The 22,101-nt window shown below is 36.6% G+C and overlaps 1 protein-coding gene across 1 annotated transcript in view; it reads left to right on the forward strand.

Moving 5' to 3' along the window:
- Positions 1–22,101, forward strand: part of tenm4 (teneurin transmembrane protein 4) — a 245,415-nt gene that overhangs the window by 197,249 nt on the left and 26,065 nt on the right. The window contains exons 23-25 of the mRNA XM_016283213.1: positions 4,219–4,373; positions 12,837–13,714; positions 19,431–19,603. Coding sequence (XP_016138699.1) covers positions 4,219–4,373; positions 12,837–13,714; positions 19,431–19,603 — 1,206 coding nt within the window. The remainder of the gene's footprint in view (positions 1–4,218; positions 4,374–12,836; positions 13,715–19,430; positions 19,604–22,101) is intronic.

Below are 22,101 nucleotides of genomic sequence, written 5' to 3' on the forward strand. Positions count from 1 at the left end.
TCAGTGCAATAAAGATTGATTTGAGCGATGTTCCTCTTATTATCTTTTAAAGGCTTATCTGATTGTATCGCTAGGTTGAAGTCATTGGGTATTCCAATTTCATTCAACTAGACGATCTCACTCCCTTAGGTTTAACCGTTAGAGTAGTTGACTAATGCTTGCCTAATGCAAATCTAATCATAAAACACTGCTGGCCAGTTTCTGATTGATATGTAAATGGGAGTTGTTAAAACCTTGATCAAGTGATAATTTATGTAACAACAGCAAAGAAACCATGTTGCTAATAATTTATTTTGCCGTGTACTGGCAGCGAAGAAATCCTGCCACACATCATTGTGCAGTTAAGTTGCACAAGCTCTAAGATTCCGTCAGGATCAAAATTACATTGTAGTTGTGATGGTTGCAGTAAATCAGCCACTAGAATGAGAGCAATCTCATACTAGACGCGTTCAGATTTAATCACGATTGAGGTTAGGTTAAGGCAGTGTACCTTTGACTAACACTAGAGGGCAGTTTGTTTAAGTGTCTAACACTTCTCAAACTTCACCTCTATCCTCCTAACTTCACCTTGTGTGGGCTCACCCACTCCTTGTGGGCATTCTAAGCTATGTCGGCTTTCCTCTCTCTACTTCCGGTGTTTCATTTTGTTTTATTTTTTATTTAAATTTTCCTTTATTATTTTATTTGCTATTGGCATTCTCACCAATCTATTTGCCTCTGTTTTTTATCATTTGCTTTTCGCCCCCTTATCTTACTTTACCACTCACTTATTTAAATTTTGTTTAAACAGAGTTTGAATTTAAATTTTAAATTAAGTGTTTTAATTTGTTGGTTTGTTTGTTTTTCCACTTGGAGCAAGAAGCAGCAGCGCTAAAGCTCCAGGCCGAAGAGGCTCGGAGGAACCAGTCACATGCTCGAAATTGCCTAGACCAGCTGACCCTGGAGGCCCAGGACCGGCGTGGGAGAGTGGATGGCAAGGACCCAGAGCTACAGGAGGAAGTGAAAAGACTCAGAGGCGCCTTCGCAGATCTCCTTGTAAACACAGAGCATCGACAGCTGTTGGAAATAGAAGCCAAAGAGGAACTGAGCGGAAAACTCCAACAAGCTGAAGCTCTCCTAGTGAGAGCAGATACTGAACTTAAAGACAAAGACGCCAGGGCCAAGGCCTGCGAAGGCCACCTGCAAACGACCAGAGCCGAAATCCAAGCCCTGACCCACCAAAGAGACTATTTGAAAGACGAACTTGACACAGTTCACACAGAACTGAAACATGCATACAGACTGCAAAGCAACCTGAAAGGGGAGACCAGTGGGCCCAGGCCTCCCAGTCGAGAGATCAGAGTCCAAAAGGGGGGTGAGAGCCCACTGCTCAAGACATCACCTGCCAGCAGCCAAGAACCTCCATCAGCAGCAAGGGGGTGGAAGCCCCTCCAGAGCATCCTTGCCACCAGTCATGCCATAGCTCCCAAAGACCTTGACAAGCTGGCCAGAAACATTCCCCCATTCACACCAAACCCTGCAGGAGGCCACGACATACACACTTACCTGCAAGACATTGACTTTAATTTGCCATTGTGGCCAACTGTGACCACAAGGGACAGACTGTACCTGCTCAGGATCACCTCCAGTCGTGAGGTACGAAGCTTCCTGGATCGGCAGCCAGAAACTATCAGATCGGATTACCAGCAGTTACAACAGGCCTTGATCAGAGAGTTTTCTGACCTAGAGTCAGAACAAGGAATGATCACCGCCATGGACCTGAAACAGGACAGACAAGAAACACCACAGGCGTACTACAACCGACTCCGGCAGGCCTACTTCGGAGCACGGAACGAGCCAGAAATGGAGGAGGAGTTGAACTTCAGAACTCTCTTCCTCCGGGAACTTGCATTCTGCAGTGAGCCACTACTTAGGAATAATGGCCTATCCCCGCACCATGACCATGCAACAGCTGCAAGACTTAGCCCATAAGGCCTACTGCAAGCAAAAGACTGCCTCTGAAAAGACTGGAAGACTTCCAACCATCTACTTGGTCTCTGATCATCGCTCAGAGTGGACTTTAGAAGGCGCACAACACGCCTTAGACAAGTGTTGTAACTTGCAGAATATTGTGGTCACGTCTGAGTCAGCAGAGAGTCTGAGGATTCTAAAGGAACTTCTCCAGTAGAGGCTCTGCATAGAAGATGAGGAGAACAGGAAGGTACCCAGGCCGAAACAACGCCAAACCATCTTGACATTGACCCTCAGCTAGAGGAACCAAAGGCTGAAGACAATTAGGGACCACCTGTGATTCGACCATCATGATTCAACTGACCTTCATCCAACGATGTCCCCACATTAACCTTGTTGTCCGAAAAGGGGGGAAATGTAGCGTTTGGATGCAATCAAGATGTTTGATCAGGTTTTAGGCATCGTAAACTTTCCCTCCTCCCTTGTTATAACTGAATTAAAGATGCGTGTCTAATGTCCACCTCTGGTTCAAAGAGCGTTAACACCTCTGCTATCTTCACCGACGCTAGCAAGGACAGTCGTCGGCTTTCTCGTTGAGCTTCAAAGAGATTTCAGGGGGGGAAGGAACGATTCACCCATCGCCACGAGAAGCCACTAACCATGGCCCAGACATACTCAAAAGCCACAATACACATAGGAAAGGACATTGGCTCCATTTATCCACAATCAAACTGTTCCAAAATATATATAGTGTATTCCTGTGTTGTATGCATGTTCCTAGGTTATAGTAGCTTAGTTATAACTCTGTAGTACTGTAGTGAAGCTCCAATTACTTGGATCTAGACATATGAATGTATTACTGCCTTAATGTTTCCCAATCCCTGGCTTGCCAGGTATCAAAATGACCGTCTTCTGATTCCGGGATTAATAGTGTATATTATGTCACCATAATTAGCACCATGCTCTTTTTACCATACTTTGACTTAATATTGGACAAATCCTCCAGACCACCATAAACCATGCAAATAAGGTGTTACGTGAGACAAAGGAACCTCTCCCGCTCAAAATTCACACCTCTAGGTTGGTCAATCTGCTAAAGATGAGTGTGACTGGTAGATCCTTAAATGTCCCTAACCCAAACCAATCATTGCTCAAACCCTTTGAGACACACTCTCCAAGACTCATCACCCTGGAGTCTGCTTTTCCAGCAGTTTTTATCTTCAAGTAACTTTGTTGATTCGCTGTGGACTCTCCGATCTTCATAGTCCGACGAAAGCCTCCAGCTCACTCCTACAGAACTCATCAAAAACCTCCATTGTCTACCGCATCCAGACACTTGTTCAGAAAAAAAACCAATGCAAATAACCGTTTCCAACTAGTTAGATGCGTGTCTAAGTTTGGGCCCTCTTTGTCAAGGTGATTTTTGATTCTCTGATTGCTCAAACCCTTTGAGACACACTCTCCAAGACTCATCACCCTGGAGTCTGCTTTTCCAGCAGTTTTTATCTTCAAGTAACTTTGTTGATTCGCTGTGGACTCTCCGATCTTCATAGTCCGACGAAAGCCTCCAGCTCACTCCTACAGAACTCATCAAAAACCTCCATTGTCTACCGCATCCAGACACTTGTTCAGAAAAAAAACCAATGCAAATAACCGTTTCCAACTAGTTAGATGCGTGTCTAAGTTTGGGCCCTCTTTGTCAAGGTGATTTTTGATTCTCTGATGATTCTCATTAGGTTGTGGTTAATTGATACTAAATACTGCCATTCTTTGTTCTTCTCTCTCTCTCTCTCTCTTTCCTTACTTTCCTTCATTCTGTATATATGTGCTTAGTCTTGTTGTATGTTAGCTGTAGTTTCATTTATTAAATCCCTTATATTCACAGTTGATTGCCTCTGTGTGCTTCTCACAATTCGGAGTCACTGAATGTTGATCCTTACTACATGCTAAGTTAATGCTAGTACTGTATGAAGTAGGAAAGTTATTCTTTCTTGGCCAGGAAAATAATCTTTCCTAGAATTGATAAATGATTATACTGTCAGTAGACGAACAGATTAAATCATTGTAATATTGATTCTGCTACAATTAATTAACTTAGATCTGATCTAAATATTAATAATTAATTATAACTAGTTATAATTACTTATAAATATAATTATCTTTTGAGCTAATTTGCTACAGCTATGTAATTCAACTAATTGTTGATCATGTAAGATTATTCAATCCTCTCAGGAAAGATCCATTCCTTTTTCTGTCTCTTGTCTCCAGGCATTACTGTGGATAAGTATGGCGTGATCTTCTTTGTAGATGGCACCATGATCCGCCGCATCGATCAGAACGGTATCATATCCACCTTGCTGGGTTTCAACGACTTGACCTCAGCACGACCCCTGAGCTGTGACTCAGTGATGGACATCTCGCAGGTGGGTAACCTTCTTGTGTTCGCTCTGCGGCTTTCTCACCCATCACACCTCTTTATAAAGACCAGTATATGGCAGGATTTGTGAAAGGCCAGCACGACTATACTGTTCTGCCACCATGTTTGGTGTAGTCATCATGTCAGCCTTACTGAGGGTGAAGGGTTGCAGCTGACATCTCTTCAGGGCAGGTCAGGGGTCTTTGTGTTCCCTTGGGTCCCAGTAACCCAGATGCTGCCTACAGCTGCAGGCCTGCGAAACCCAGTTTCAAACTGACCTACAACCTGAGTGACAGAGCTGCTCCCTCCATCCCAAAACACACTCAAATACACACTCAAAGAAACGTGCACTCTCTCGTCACCCTAGGCGCTGTTAACCAATCCAAATGTTACCTGTCACCCCAGGCAAGGACACTGCGCTGACTGCCATCTCTAAAGTATCATTTTAGGATGTGACACTGCCCTAGAGGTCCAGACCTGGAGCTTTTTAGGCTGCTTTGGTTTTCCTTTACTTTATTTTGCCTGCAACGTTCTCCCAGTGTCAAGACAATCAACAATGCCTGCGGTTATAATGACAAAGAAAATATAGTTGACTGCAATAAGCTTTTGTCTTGATTCTATAGTAAACGTCTTCCTTATGCATTTCTTTACCCAATTTTATGTTTTGGATGTAGCAAACTGAAATGTTCAGTGACTAATTAGAATTACTAAATATCAATGCAGTGTAATCACTCAATCGTTGCACTGAACTCATAAAGTCTGTGTTATAGAATCCATATTGGAAAAGTGCAATAGAACTACACAGGAAAAAGGAAAAATGTATGTATTTATTTTTTAAACAGCAATTTTCAAACATGACAGTGTAAGACGTCACTTGAAAATGGTAGTATCCAGGTAATGGCAGACATTTAACAATTACAAGTTATTAGTGAGTCAAAGTTGCTGCATTACTAAAAGACTGAATAAAGCAATTTATCATTGCTGCAGTATAAAACAAATACAGAGGAAAATCATAGTGAATTATTTTTAATAATAAAATGAACATTAATTACGTTTAGTTCAACAAATGTTGTATACTTACTATTGAGCTTTAAATTCAAATATTCATCATTATGTTTGTGCATTATAGTAATACATTTTTTTTTCATATTACAGTAATGGGAATTTGTTAACCTTTGCTAATGTAATATGGAACCTTTGACTCATTGATATATTTACATTAAATATTGATATACCATTCAAAATGTTCTGGCCTTTTATGCTCACCCAGTCTGTAAGAATGCTTTATTGATCAGAAATACTGTAAAAAATTATGATATTATGAAATATAACAATTTAAAAGGAGTTTTCTCTATATGAATATATTTTAAAATGTAATTTATTCCTGTGATGGCAAAGCCAATTTTTTAGCAGCCATTACTCCAATCCTCAGTGTAACATAATCCTTGAGAAATCATATTAATATTATGTGCTGCTTAATAAACATTTTAGTGTTGACAGTTGTGCTGCTTAATCTATATAAACAGTTTCAATAAAAAATATTAAGCAGCACAACTGTCAACACATCTTACTGACCCTTATTGTAATGTACATTTTATTTACATTACATTTACATTACACATGCATAGGAAAATACCATTAAAAATAGGCTTCATTTTCTTTATTCATTTTTTTAAATTTTTTTATTTCTTTCTTTTTTTTTTTTTACTTTTGGGGCCAGGCAAATTCTTGACAGTTTTTGTGGGATTAACCTTACAACCTATGATATTTGATGCATATTTTTATGGTCTCATCTTTGATGACTCTTTAAAACCACAGTATGAAAATCATAAATTAAATGAAATGGGAAAAAAAACATGCTGTAGTCCAACACATGAATTGTATTCAAGCTTCTGGTTTTGCTTACATATACCTGTCCAGCTTACGGTTTGCTCAATAATGCCTCTGCCGCCTGACTGAGAGGCTTTATTTTGCTGAGAGGACGTGGATCACTGGGGAGACGACCTCCAGCTGCACCACAGAGAAAACCTTTCTAGCCTGAAACACACACACACACACACACACTCACAGAAAGACCACTGCAGTCCCAGCCTCAATGATGACAAATCACACCAGCTTCTGCCAAAGACACTCAGACAGTAAAAAGCATCCATTAAAAATGCATGTGCAGCACACGCTCACTGCATCAAACACGCCGCCGCATTACTTAAGCCTGCTGCTGCCGCACTTTTGAGGGCTCATCTGAAGCCTGTTTCCTCCCTCTCATACACCGCCTGCCAATTCTCACCTAGATCCAACAAAAAATATCATATTTTTTGGTGCCGGGTACCGAGTTCATTAACATGTGATGCACTTTAGGTCCCGATATCTCCGCTTCCAATAAGCCCCCCTTGGAAGCTTCAATTCTGTGATGGCTTCATTCCTTTCCACTTACTATTCAGATCTTGCATTCAGAGCACACCTCGCATTTTATTCCAAATTTGTTTGCCTTTCGGGCAGCGCAGGCACCTTGCACGAGCGCTATGAATTTAAGACTTGGCAAGAATATTTCTTCTCAAATATTACATTGGTTTCTGAAATAAATATTCTCCTCATCCCCTGGTGAACATAGAAATATGGTGAAAACTGCACACTCTTGGAGGAATGGGAGTATTTAAATGTCTTTTTACTTCAGTGATGGTTATTTTTGGTATGCAATTCAGGGGTTTACAACTGATTTGATTGTATACTCTATGTAAAATTTTTATTTTGTTCCATTTTAATTGTCTTTACTCAAATTAAATTGAAAAATAAATATGAATTTGACTGCCCCTTCGCTTAGCCCTGCCTTAAAACATTACTAAGAAATCCTACCTCAGCAACTGTTGCCATCCGCCATATGTTCAGGTTTTGGACTTGTTTAGTGTATACTATAAGTATATGTGTGTTTAGATAGTTTTCATATTATTATATATTAAATATTATTATATAATAATTAGTGCTGTCTAACGATTAATCGCGATTAATCGCATTCAAAATAAAAGTTTTTATTTACATAATATATCTACTGTGTATATTTATTGTGTATATATAAATACACACACATACAGTATATATTTTGAAAATATTTACATGTATATATTTATATTCATATAATTTATATTACACATATATATAAATATATTTAATATATAAACGTAACATATTTTTCTTAAATATATACATGCATGGGTGTGTATTTATATATACATAATAAATATACACATTACAAACACATATACTACTGTATGTAAACAAAAACGTTTATTTTGGATGTGATTAATCGTTTGACAGCACTAATAATAATATAACATAATAGTATAGAATATTAAACCAAAATAAGTCTTATAATAGTCACACAGTGTATACAGAGAGGATACAAGTTGTGTTTGGATACACGTTTTAAAAATAAATCTCTTATGCTCACCAAGGCTTCATTTATTGGATCAAAAATACAGTAAAGCAGTAATATTGTGAAATATTAATAGGACTGTTTTCCATTTGAATACATTTTAAAATGCAATTAATTTCTGTGATGGCCAAATAGATTTTTCCGCAGTTTTCAGTGCCACATGATCCTTCAGAAATCATTATAATATGCCGACTTGCTGCTCAACAAATATTTCTTTAAAAAAAGTTAAAAACAGTGCTATGTTTTTGGAAACCGTGACATGTTTTCAAAAAAAATTTCAGGATGCTTTGATGAAAAGAAAGTTCAAAAGAACAACATGTATTTGAAATAGAAATCTTATGTAACATTACAAATGTCTTCACAGTCACTTTGATGAATGCGCCCTTGCTAACTATTCATTTTTTCAAAAACAAAAATCTTGAGTAGTTTAGCGCTTGAGAATGTTATTCATTTACTTATTGATTCAGCTCATTGTAGTGTCGATAGTAACTAAAGAGTTTAAGGTGGACAGAGCTTAGCGAAAGGTCAACTCTGCATCCTGTTTGCTACCTCAGAAATTTGATTGGAATTTAAATGGTGCGCAACCCTGTTATCTACAGCAACGGCTGCTCCAAATCAGCATGACTTCAAACTAAGCGAGCGATTATTTTCCTTTTTATGACGTGAATCAAAATTGATAAGAAATGTCGCAGTAAGGACTGTATTTTGAAAAGGCTGTTTAAGATGCAAGCTGGCTTACATGTTTTCGGACAAGGTCAAGCCTGCGTGTTCTCATTACGCGTGCTTCAGCGTATGTTGAAGGATTTAACGGCAGCTGTTCTAGTGTTGGATTTACGAGGGTGTGAGCAGTTTATTCTCTCTCTCTCACTCTGTTAGTGTGCGAAAGAGTGAGGAGTAGATGGAGAAATAGAGATGATACATCCTGTCTATCACTCACAGAGGTATCAAATCCCACCTCCGCCCCCCACCCATCCACACACACACACACACACAAACTCACAGCCGCTGAATATTTAATCGCCACTGTTCAGAAGAAAATGGATTTAATAAACAAAGAATTACCCTGATAGCACAAAAACATCGAGACATCTGTTCATCGAGTGCATTTTCATCTGGAAAATGTCTTATTTGTCTTTTTTTTGTTCCATGCAATATGCTGCAAAAAGCCAAGGATTCCTGAATTAACATCCTTTCTGGGCCTGGAATAAAATGTGTAGCATTAAGTCGTCATCTAATCATATCTGTAATGCTAAACCTACCCTGGAAATTGGATGAAAGTGATTGGTGGGTTAGAATGCTGTTGAATCCCTAACCCTGGACTTAACCCTAACTGGTGAAATCTGATTGGTTGGACCCTGTACCTAACCTTAAAATCTGATTGGTTTTTAAGAACTTTTTGCAGTTCTTATTTAGTTTTTCTTGCCGTGCCCCAAGAAAATAATAATAATGTTTTAGAGTTATATTCTGTTATATATTTTGGGAAAGGAGTCTTTCTCAAATCATATTTGGGGCTACTTCACATTAAAAACTTTGAAAAGCCTTGGTTTAGACTCTTAAGATGTTGATTAGATTTGTACACGCATATTGCACTTAAAACCAAATGCAATGCTTTCCAGATGATGTTCTGTCACTGACGTCTCGATAAGGTACTGGGTAACTTTTCTCGTTCCTTCAGTGATTGTTTTAAATTGGCATTTGGTTTCGGTTAAAGCCTGTCCATCACCAACTCCACTTCTGCTCTGCTGCTCCGTGATGTGTCTTATTATATTAATCCTTCTGCCGTGATAAGAAATCTCGATATCATGTCGTGCATGTGTATGTGTGTGTGTGTTGTAGGTTTCAGCTCGGGGGAGATATCACTGACCGATATCGAACAGAACACGGTGACTCAGTTAGGCAGTGAGAGTCTTCTTTCTTCGGGTCTTACTGTGACTTAATCGTATCTTAAAATCAATGCGTGGTGCTACTTAAGCCATGGCAGTGGCTGTGGCCAATAGATTACTGCAGACCAGTGTCCAGGAGGCAGTTTGATATAGATCAGCTCAGGGTGCGGGCATCATTTCCAGGAATGAGGGCAGAATGGTGTATTGAGTGCTATGTTTTTTGTTGTTGAGGACTTATCGGACAGTCCAGGATCGTCAGGATACTGAAATCCTTGCACTTGTGAGATCAGCTATAATATGGCTTGTCCCTACTTTTTAACAGGTTCTAGTTCCGCAGGGCCATTGCCGTTTTGAAGTTTTTATCTAATGCATTTTGTTAGCTCGTGCATCTGATGCATTCCTAATGATCTAGGTTTTTGTTTGCATGAAATACCAAAATGCATGAAAGTGCCTCCACTTTGGAGATTTAATTTAATTTAATTAAATTTGATTGTATTTTATTTTTGTTGTAATGTCAGTTTTTGTTGTTGTTTGTTTAATTAATGCTAAATTACATTTTTATATTTTATTCAGTTAGATTTTTTTACTAGTTATTTGATCATACCAAAATTTTACGTTTACACAGACGGGTTAAAAATAATTATAATAATATAAAAAAATACTTTTTTTTTTTTTTTGTGTAACTTCTGTCTTTTGTTTTGTTTTGTTTGACAAAATATGTAACATGCTGCATTATGATATCATATGGCATTATTATTAGTGCTGTCAAACGATTAATCGCGATTAATCGCATCCAAAATAAAAGTTTCTGTTTACATACTGTAATATATGTGTGTACTGTGTATATTTATTATGTATATATAAACATATGCATGTATATATTTAAGAAAAATGTTGTTTATATTTTAAATTAATATAAATTATATGAATATAAAATATGTGCATGTCAATATTTTCAAAATATATACTGTATGTGTGTGTATTTATATATACATAATAAATGTACACAGTACACACACACATATTACAGTATGTAAACAAAACTTTTATTTTGGAATGCAATTAATCGCAATGAATCGTTTGACAGCACTAATTATCATAGCATAATTCGGTTTGAAATGCACAACACTGTACTTATTGTTGCTGTTTCACATATGCAGCTTTAAAGAATTAGTAAACACTTTGTATTCTGCAGCCATCTACTTCATGATAAATATTACCCATAACTCCTCAACCAGAGTTTTCCAGGTATTTTGAATTATCAAGTAGTATCAAGAAGTATTAATGCTCTATTATGATCTTTAAAATTAAGTGATCGTCTAAGTCTGTAAAATGAAGATTGCAGCCATTTATTTTTTCGTTTAAATGCCACATCTGCTTGCTTGAGTCTCTGTTGAAAATGTCAACATAATGTTTTTCTGTCTCTTCAATTATAAACAGTCACATTTAGAAATCTATTATGAGAAAGTCAGCAAACGTTGAAGGCAAATTTTAATGCACTTCATTAATCATGCTATAGCTTTTCTCACTTCTCCATAAAAACCAACATGTCCCAGTCGACGTCTACAGATCAGTTTGTGACTTTTATGAAATACTTTTAATATTAAACTCAGCTTGGTAGCTTTTTGTCTATTCTCAGAGTGCATTAAAAGCATATTTTAATCAGCCAGCCTTGTTAGCATGCCAAGATCACTAACACTTCATACTCGGCCCCTAAGAGAGCGATTACTGTCCCCTAGTGAAGAGAGGGTCTGTGCAAATTCACCAGATTCAATCATTTCTATATTAAAAGCCTGCTGTATTATTTTGAGAACAATAAGGCATAATCATAATTTAGGCAGCCAAGCAGGAGGTCTTATTTGATACGTGTGCCACGTTTTGTTTCGAAGGTCTTGTTCCCCTGCTGCAGTCGCTTTCCATTATGAAATTAATAAGCCAAAGCTAGAAAAAGACATCTGTGTGGAGGGGTGACAGATATAGTGCAAGTATAATTTTTTGGGAGTCTATGGTTTAATCTGATCATTTGACTCACTTTTTCTCTCCTGCTACTCTTTCTTATCAACATTTCAACTTCTCTTTTTAACTTTCATGTTTATCAGATAAAGCAGCCTCAACTCAAGAACTGTTTGTCTTCTGCGGCAATTGTGACCTATTCAAACCTTTCTCTTTTTTTTTTCGTCGTATTTGCTTTTCCATTATTAATGTAGCATCTGGCATTTCAGTTTTCACTTCCTCATCTGTAGAAAAAAGTGCAACACTCACTCTACAAACAGAAATGTAACTATTTAACTATTATAATAACTATTTCTTTAAAATAAAAGTTTCTGCCAACATCAGACGTCAAGTGTTTCTCAGTCAAACAGAGTATTTAAAAGAACCTTTACAACAGGCAACAGAGATTGTGTCTGTAATAGAGGAAGTAGCTTAAGATAGATCACAATTTATTCATTTTTTAATATATCAAAATGTAATTTAAAAAATCCCAATTTTTTATCATCATCATCAACTTCAATAAAACATGCCATAAAAAATAACTTAATTAAGAAATATGTTATGGCCTGTTTATTATTATTATTATTATTATTATTATTATTATTATTATTAATAATAATAAAACATGCCATAACATATTTATTAATGAAGTTCTTTTTATGGCCTGTTTTATTGAAAATGATGATCAAGTCATCATCATCATCATCATCTTCAATAAAACAGGCCATAAAAAGGACTTCATTAATAAATATGTTATGGCATGTTTTATTATTATTATTATTATTATTATTAATAAAACATGCCATAAAGAGGGTGATTTTATACCAATAGAAAATATTGTTAAATTTAAAATTGTGATCTTTTTTTATTCACAGATTTTTGTGCATGTCAAAAGCAAATATTGTTGAATTTAAAATTTGATTTTTTTTATTTATATTTATTTTTTATTGCATAATGTAATAAATAAAGTTACATTTGTTTGTGTTTGGACTTTTTCTAGAATTTGAATTTATTTAATTAGATTTTTTTTAGTTGAACATTCTCTGTAATTGTTTGAGCACCTGCTTCACTTTTTCCCATAGCAAATGTGTTTCCAAACCTAACAAGTAAAATAAACTCTTAATGTCGCATTATAACAGTGTATTTTTCCCCTTGTCTCCCATAGGTGCGTTTAGAATGGCCCACTGATCTGGCGGTGAGCCCGATGGACAATTCGCTTTATGTTCTGGACAACAATGTAGTTCTGCAGATCTCCGAGAACCATCAAGTGAGGATTGTAGCGGGAAGGCCAATGCATTGCCAGGTACCCGGCCTGGATCACTTCCTAGTCAGTAAAATCGCCATCCACGCCACCTTGGAATCCGCCAACGCTCTTGCCGTCTCCCACAACGGCTTGCTTTACATCTCCGAGTCGGACGAGAAGAAGATCAACCGAGTCCGTCAGGTCTCAACCAATGGAGAGATCTCTCTGGTCGCTGGCGCCCCCAGTGGCTGCGACTGCAAGAACGACGCTAACTGCGACTGCTACTCGGGCGACGACGGCTACGCCAAAGATGCCAAGCTAAACGCACCCTCCTCATTAGCGGTTTCACCCGATGGAGAACTCTTCATCGCCGACCTGGGTAACATACGCATCCGATATGTCAGGAGGAACAAAGCGTTCCTCAACTCGCTCAACATGTATGAGGTTTCCTCACCCATCGATGACGAACTCTACCTGTTTGACGTGAACGGGAGTCACATCTACACTCAGAGCCTGACCACTGGAGACTACCTGTACAACTTCAGCTACTCTGGTGAAGGTGACCTGAGCAGCATCATGGACAAGAATAAGAACAAAGTGACCATTCGTAGAGACACAACGGGATTGCCGCTCTGGCTGATGGGTCCTGATGGCCAGACGTTCTGGTTCACTATTGGAACTAATAATGCACTGAAGAGTGTTGCTGCCCAGGGTCAAGAGCTTGCCATGATGACTTATCATGGAAGCTCAGGTCTGCTGGCCACAAAAAGCAATGAAGACGGATGGACTACCTTCTACGAGTGAGTAAAATTTCTACTTTCTGTTTGTTGTTTTCTATACTAAAGGCTGATAACTTTTCCATGGCATATCAATTGTAGAATGCGTCACACTGCAAAGAAGCTATTTTTATTTATTTATTTATTTATTATTATTATTTTTTTTTTTTTTCCAGATTTAGCTCAGGCAAGATGTAACATTTGAGAGAAGCATTTATAACGCTAATTAAGGTTTTTATATACACAAATAAAATATATACGTTTACACTATGTAAGTGTATATGATGTAAGATGTAAATATTCTTACACAGTCTTAAAAGCAATTATTTTCTTAATATCATTTATTTATGTAAGAACTATTATTATTATTATTTTTTTAATTATTAGCAGCTAGATAGATAGATAGATACATACATACATACATGTAGAAAGATATGGGGAGGTATATATAATATATTGTTATATTTAACATTAATGTTTTGATTTTTAAAATTGTATTATATTTACATATAATATACAAATAAAATATACATTTGCATCATACATATGTACAGTATATGATGTAAATGTTGATATATATATATATAATGTTGATCTTATATAATCTTCATATAATGTTTTATTATGAAAATGAAATGCCAATAATTATTTATTTTAAAATTAATATTTAGATTTTTGAAATTTTTATATTACACACATAAAATATATATGTACATCAGTATGTTTATAGTGTAAATGTTGATAATCATATTTTAAAATGGTTGTTTTCTATTATATTGCATTGTATAAATTATTTATTTTTAACATTGTAGCATATTTAACATTATATTTAACTTTTAGATTTTTTTTTATTATATACATGTACATGTAATACGCAAAAATATATATCATTTACATGTATATGTTATGTTAATATTAGTATAATCTTACATAATTGTAAATTATTATTATTATTATTACATTTAAAATGTATATTTTATTTCTTTATAAATATGAAATGTGTAGGGGTAATTACTACATTTAAAACAGTGACATCCTTTTTAATGCCCATAATTTTTTTCACGGTATTTTTTTATACTTATTCAAGCTATATCTTAAATACAGAGTTTCACATTTATCACTGCATACTTCACAGCGAGCTTCACTCGACTACTGGAAGCTAAATATACTCTTACTCAGCCATTAATTGCGAAGGTCTTGCTTGGCTGTGGGTCATGTTACTGTAGATACAGTCAAGAGTTCACGAGGTCTCTGTGGTTTATTGGACTTCAGTCATCTGCTGTAAAGTAATTGGTTTCAGGAGTATCTCTAACAGCGTTGTTTTTTTAGAGTTCCTGCTTCTGCAGTTCAGACACTCATTTTTGTTTCACATTTACACAATCTAACCTTTAATACTTATTTTGATTATATGAATAAAAAAAGTCAAATATTTTTATTATATATACCAGCATATAAATTGGTCAGTGTCAGCCAATGGCCCATAGGGGCACAAATGTTTAGTTCCATCTGTGTTTTTACCTATAAGGCTGAATACTGGTTTTGCATGTTTGCATGTTATTCTGTGTAGTCAGTGGTGGCACAGGCAGTGACAGTGACAGTGAAGTGACATGTGGCCAAGTATGGTGACCCATACTTGGAATTCTGCATTTAACCCATTCAAAGTGCACACACACAGCAGTGAACAAACACACACCGTGAACACGCACCCGGAGCAGTGGGCAGCCATTTATGCTGCGGCACCCGGGGAGCAGTTGGGGGTTCGGTGCCTTGCTCAAGGGCACCTCAGTCTTGGTATTGAAGGTGGGAGAGAGCGCTGTACATTCCCCCCCCCCCCCTACAATCCCTGCCGGTACGAGACTCGAACCCGCAACCTTTTGGGTTACGAGTCCGACTCTCTAACCATTAGGCCACGACTTCCCCCTTAGCACCCCTTTTAGTTTTACCACTCATTTTGTGGATGCCCACCCAAACAGTAAATCCATCCCCTGTAACTGATTCCAGATTAACTAAAATGTAAACCTTTTTCTAGAGAAAATTCGACCATCGGTCTGTATAACAACAAAAAATGTGTTACTGTGCATTAATACTGATGTAGCATATTCATTAGCATTACATTCATGTGACCTTGACCGTAGGCAAAACTAATTTAAAACTACTTCACACGCATTTATTGCTTGTACTGTTTGTTTTAATGTACAAATGCTGCATATTTGATAAGGCACAGTAAATGGTTGTAGATAACCAGCCATAAGTGGCATTGCCTCAAGCGATGAAGAAAGTTCAGTTTTTCATCCTTTGTTTCAGTCCCATGCTCTCATATCATTTATTTAATCCCCTGTTTGCCAAATGAACAAATGGCAGGCAAAGTACATTTACTCAATAATTGCAATTAGTGAAAGAGAAAAAACAATAATTAACATCAGGAATAGTTGCTCTGTTGTTGTTTTTTTCCCCTTCCTAAGCAATTAGATCCGTCCATTCCCTCTGGCAACATGAGGTCGTCTTTTGTGATAAAGAAGGCTTGGTTGTTGTTTTTTTTCCTCCCTCTTTTTTTTTGTAATTTGTAATTTGATATTCTGTTTTGCATAATTAACTTTGAAGGTCAAGCTGCCATCTGAGGGTCAAAGTCACTGTTTTCCTGCTCTAGAACAGAGCAGCCTAAACAATTTATCTGCACACTCCAAAGTGTGGCAGACGCGGTTTATCATCTCTGCCACCTGAATTCATTAAGTCCCTATGAAGCGTGTTTGCCTGCGGACGTTACATCGGCCAGGACTCGTGCAGAAACTGTACGGAGAGTAGCGTAAGCATAACAAAGACTTCTGCTACGATGAGGAAATGTGTTCTAACAGAGTTTTCCATTTTTAATTCTGGAACATCTGCATTCTTCCACCGAATTAAACAACATTTGTAGTTAACCATATCCTTAAAGGATTAATTCAGCTCAAAAATTTCTGTCATTTTAATTGTACTCAAAATCTTATATGGAACGTTAATTTCAGTGAATAGACAGTTAGGCTTTTCAGCTTCATAAATGACTCGAATGTATTTAAAAATATTTGTATTATAGCTTTTGGGCTTTCACAAAAATGCTATTATTAGGTTAATCATTTTAATTATATACAGTAGGTTTATTTATTTGTTTATTTTAGTTTTATTTCAATCTCATTGATTGTAAAGTGTCCTTGAGCTTTGGAATTAAACATGAATTAATTCATATTATTAATATTAATATTATAAAATTAATATTATTCAATTTTCCATATTATTCCATATACAATATTGCTGTAAATATGCTCCAGTTTAAAAAAAAAAAACTTCCATTTAAAAGTTTGGGGTTTAGAAATGACCATTTTTATTTAGCAAGAATAAAAACCTTTAAAAGAATAACATTTTATTTAAAATAAATCCTGTTATTTTGAATTTTCTAATCATTTAACTATCCTGAAATATTCTATCATTGGTTTCCACAAAAATACGAAGCAGCACAACTGTTTTCAACATTGATAATAATAAGAAATGTTTCTTGAGCAGCAAATCAGCATATTAGAATTATGTGACACAGCATATTATGTGACACTGAAGATTGCTGTATGCTGCAAATTCAGCTTTGCATCCTAGGAATAAATTACATTTTAAAATATATATTAGAAAATAGAAAACAGTTATTTTAAATAGAAATCATTCTAAATTGTAATCCTTTTAAATTGTGTTCATGCGTTTCAATCACAATATTACTGTTTTTACTGTGCTGTTGATCAAATACATTCAGTCTTGGGGAGCATAAAAGACTTAAAAAATAAAATCTCACCAATGCCAAACTTTTGAACAGTAGTCCATGTTTTCATGTCAGTCAGTCATGTGACCACAAAGGGTCTCAGACAGACCTAGACATCCGCACGGTTGTTTACGAATGCTTTCTTCCCCCCGCTGTATTTGTGTCCTCTAATGTGACTCAGTGGTACATCTCGACCAATACTTCAATCCCAGGGTGCTTTGAGGCGGTCAGTTCTCCATGACTACAAAAGACTGCTGCTCTAAAAAGGAGATGTTTGGTCACCGAGATGAATCAGTTGGCACTTACTCCACACTCGGCCTGCTGAGAGAGCGCTCACGTGGAGGCTGACAAATAAAAAATATAGGGAGGATAGGAACAATGTAGGAGAAGAAAACAGGATAATTTAGTTTGCTTGCCAGAGAACAGAACAAAATTGTTGTGGGTCGACTGCAGTCATTCACTGCCAGCCCCTAACCTCCTTTCTCTGCCTCTTGAAAAAATGGAGCAGCAAAAATGATACGATGAAAAGAGTTATGGATGGGGAATAAAGAGGCTAATAAGAAACGTATCACAGGAGCTTTCCTCTTTATTACCTCTACAAATGAAAACGGAGGAGACTCATTTTGTTCTTTCCACTGATTTTTTCTTTAGCGTGTAAAGCCTGTGAAGTTAGTACTATATAAGAACCTGTGTGATAAGGAAATCTTGGATTCAAATCCCAAAGATATTGCATGGAAGTCATAGAAAATAAAATAAGTATCTCCACCAAATCAGATTCGTTATCTTTGAAGATCTTAGTGTTTGTTGGTTTCGTTCACAGACTACTTGCTGCTATCACATCTAGTTGGACGAAATATCTGTCTGCAAGAGAACCGCTCTACACTCAGTTCTGTCTCGCAGTGAAATTGTCATATTGCATTTTATTTTCAGAACCAAGCAATTTCAGATTAGCCAATGAATTTGACTCTGTACAGCTGCTCTACAGTGATAGTTGGTTTGAAGCTCAAACTACACTCTTAAAAATAAAGGTGCTTCAGGATGCCATAGAAGAACTTTTTGTCTAAATGGTTCCATAAAGAACCTTTAACATCTGAAGAACCTTTCTGTTTCACAAAAGGTTCTTTGCCACAAAGAACCTTTTGCCACAAAGAACCTTTTGTGAAACAGAAAGAAGGTTCTTCAGATTACAAAAAGGTAAGAAAGAGATGGTTCTTTAAAGAACCTTTGACTGAATGGTTCTTTGTGGAACCAAAAATGGTTCTTCTATGGCGTCGCTTGAAGAACCTTTTGAAGCACCTTTATTTTTAAGAGTGTAGTCGTGTTCTTAAGGGATAGTTCATGACCAAAATGACATTTCTGTCATTTTTCCCACCCTTTCTTTCTTCTTTTGAAGACTCTTGAAGACAAAATTGGGAACCAAACAGTTATTTCTCAAAATATCATCTTTTGTTTTCCACAGAAGAAAGAAAGTCATGAAGGCTTGGAATGACATAAGGGTTAGAAAATAATGATTTCATTTAAGTCTAAGCACTGAACTTCACAAGCCACGAGGGCCACATTCAAATACAACAAGCCTGTTGGGAAAATTGGGCTTGTATAAGAAGTTCTTCATGCCGTTGCTTAACAATTAAGGCCAGTTTTGTTGCAGAGATTGAAGTTGAAGTGTTATTTTTGTGCTTCTTGCATAAGCATACCGACCTGGAACAATAATGATGTCTGCCACAGTGGTAAACAGTTTCAAAAATCGAGAAAGGACCTTCAACCCTCTTCCATGATGTTTCAAAATATTTAGTTTTGCGACACAGTTAAATTTTTCTTAGGCCGTTCTCTTGCTTGTACATCTCACTTTGACAGTCCCTTATTCAAAAGCCAGACCTGCATTTGATTGAAATCCACAGTTGGTCTCATTAAAGACAAGTTGAACCATCTTTTTTTCACACTCTGTTCTCTCCATCTCCTCAGGTATGACAACTATGGGCGGCTGACAAACGTGACTTACCCCACGAGCAGGGTGAGCAGTTACCGCACTAATTCAGACAGTACTGTGCGCGTGCAAACCGAGGGCTCCAACAAAGAGGACATCACAGTCACCACCAACCTCTCGGCCTCAGGAACCTTCTACACGCTCATGCAAGGTAAGAATATCTGCAAAGCCCTAGGGGACAATTCTTGGGAATTGGGTAAAGTATTAGCCTAGACACTATAAATTCAGTACATTTCAAGGGTTAGTTCACAACAGTGTTAATTTTGACAGCTAATTTTGATTTATTTTTAATCACAGTCTTTTGACTAAAATGCCATTTAGTTTTAGTCATATTTTATCATTTCAGGCTTCTGAAATACGAAATGTGCTGTGATTGGTTAGCTGGGCCAGTGTGTGTTGTGATTGGCACCACTCAGCGTCTGGTTGGGAAATGTCATGCCCCTTACCAAAGCCACCTGCGAGCTTCAGTGTAAATATTGCGTCAAAATCAAATCAATTTGAGTGCGATTTAAACCCGGATGATTGTAACCACTCTAAGTTCGTCTGCCTTGGGAAAGCTAGCGTGTCTCCGACATAGTGATAACACTCGTTGCCTTCTCTAGTGCAGCTCAACCAGGTCTCATCCCATTCGTCGATCTTTGTGATGTCACAAATCCCGGAAAATATGCGTTGTAGTCCAAACGAGTCGTTCGTTGTAGTTTTTGAAAAGTAAATAAAATATCTCCTTTTGAAGTGGACTTTGAGCTTTGTAACTTTGCAGATCTTTTTTATGCTCAAACAGCAACATTACAGACTAACTAAAGTTGAAAAAGTGAAAAAGCATAATAGCACCCCTTTAAGGTTTTATCATGATAGACACCAATTTAATTGCGGTGACACACAACATGCCTTTATGTTAAAATTAAATAAAACCACTTCTCATAAAGAACAAGAACATGGTCTTCTTTTTAATGAAATACCAATGGTTATATAGGCTAATTATGCATTCTTTATAGCAACTTGTTTACCATATTCTTCATTCTTTCAAGCAGATATTTATTTCTATAAATAAATTTAGATTCATCTTTATGGATGCAGTGTACTGATACACGTTCTCCCTGCTGTTTACATTCACTTAAGACGTAGTCAACTGTGTTTATGTGAATACTCGTCAAAACGGACAATTCAACTTAATTTTGTGTGTAATTGTCCATTCATGCGACACGAAAGAGTACTCGCGCGCTGTGAGACGCGCTTTCTGTGTGTGTATGCTTTAGTGTATGCACTCATAAAACCGGACCGAATTGAGTTCTCTCTTGCGTCGTCAGATTTATCCATATGTCTGCTCTTCTCTTACTCCCACATATTGACATTTTTGAACGTTTTATGTGACGTGCAGCAAGTGTATGTTAGCTTATGTCCCGCCGGTTCATATGTACGCATCTAACCTCCGAACCACGCAGCAGATTCGTTCTGAATGAATCTCTTCCCAAATCGTCCCTCCCTAACATTTTCGTCTCGTTTTTATTCGAAAAACGTTATTTAACGTTATTTCTCATTATTTAATTTACGTCATAGTTTTTGTCATTCAAATAGAGTTTTAGTTTGTTATCGTCTCGTTGTCGTCGGTGAAAAAAATGTCGTTGACAAATTCCTCGTCAACTAAATTAACACTGGTTCACAAAAATGAAATACTGCCATCATTTACTCGCCTTCATGTCGTTCCAAACCTGTATGATGAATGATTCAGTCATAATGGTACATGAGTCAGCAGCTCATTAGAGGGGGAGATTTTTAGTGAATAATGAATTAGTGAATAGTGTTTTTTTTAATTCAGCAAGGATCAGTTAAACTCACTAAAATTACAGACATCTGTAATGCAATAAAATATATATTTCAAATAAATGCAGTTGTCCAAACTTCATTAAGCTGCAAGACGCATTTTCAACTAATACGCATAAGAAGAAATGTTTCTTGAGTGCCACATTAGCATATTAGAATAATTTCTAAAGGATCATGTATAATGACTGCTGAAAATTCAGCTTTGACATTTTTACATATTTCATTGATGTATGGTTTGTTAGGATAGGACAATATTTACCCGAGATACAACTATTTAAAAATCTGGAATCTGAGGCTGCAAAAAAATCTAAATACTGAGAAAATCGCCTTTAAAGTTGTCCAAATGAAGTTCTTAGCAATGCATATTGCTAATCAAAAAATAAGCTTTGATATATTTCTGGTAGGAAATTTACAAAATATCTTCATGGAACATAATCTTTACACCTAGATTTTTGGCATAAATAAAAAATCGATCATTTTGACCCATACAATGTTTTTTGGCTATTGCTAAAAATATACCCCAGCGACTTAAGACTGGTTTTGTGGTACTGGGTCACATGTTACTGTTTTAGACTATATTTTTGATCAAATAAATGCAGCCTTGGTGAGCTTAAGAGACTTCTTTCAAAAACATAAAATTTCGAAGTGTATATTTCTGTCTGTATGGCTTTAGAAGACTTATAGTGTTCAAGTGACTTGTACCAGGTTTATGGTCATATTTGGTCACTAAGAAGATTCTTCCAAATATCACATTATACAAAATATTACATTAAGAACATTGTTTGGAAACGACATGAGGGTGAGTAAATAAAGGAAACAAAGGAACAG

This window comes from Sinocyclocheilus grahami, unplaced genomic scaffold (assembly GCF_001515645.1).
Source record: "Sinocyclocheilus grahami isolate Dianchi unplaced genomic scaffold, SAMN03320097.WGS_v1.1 scaffold171.1, whole genome shotgun sequence".
NCBI lineage: Eukaryota > Metazoa > Chordata > Actinopteri > Cypriniformes > Cyprinidae > Sinocyclocheilus > Sinocyclocheilus grahami.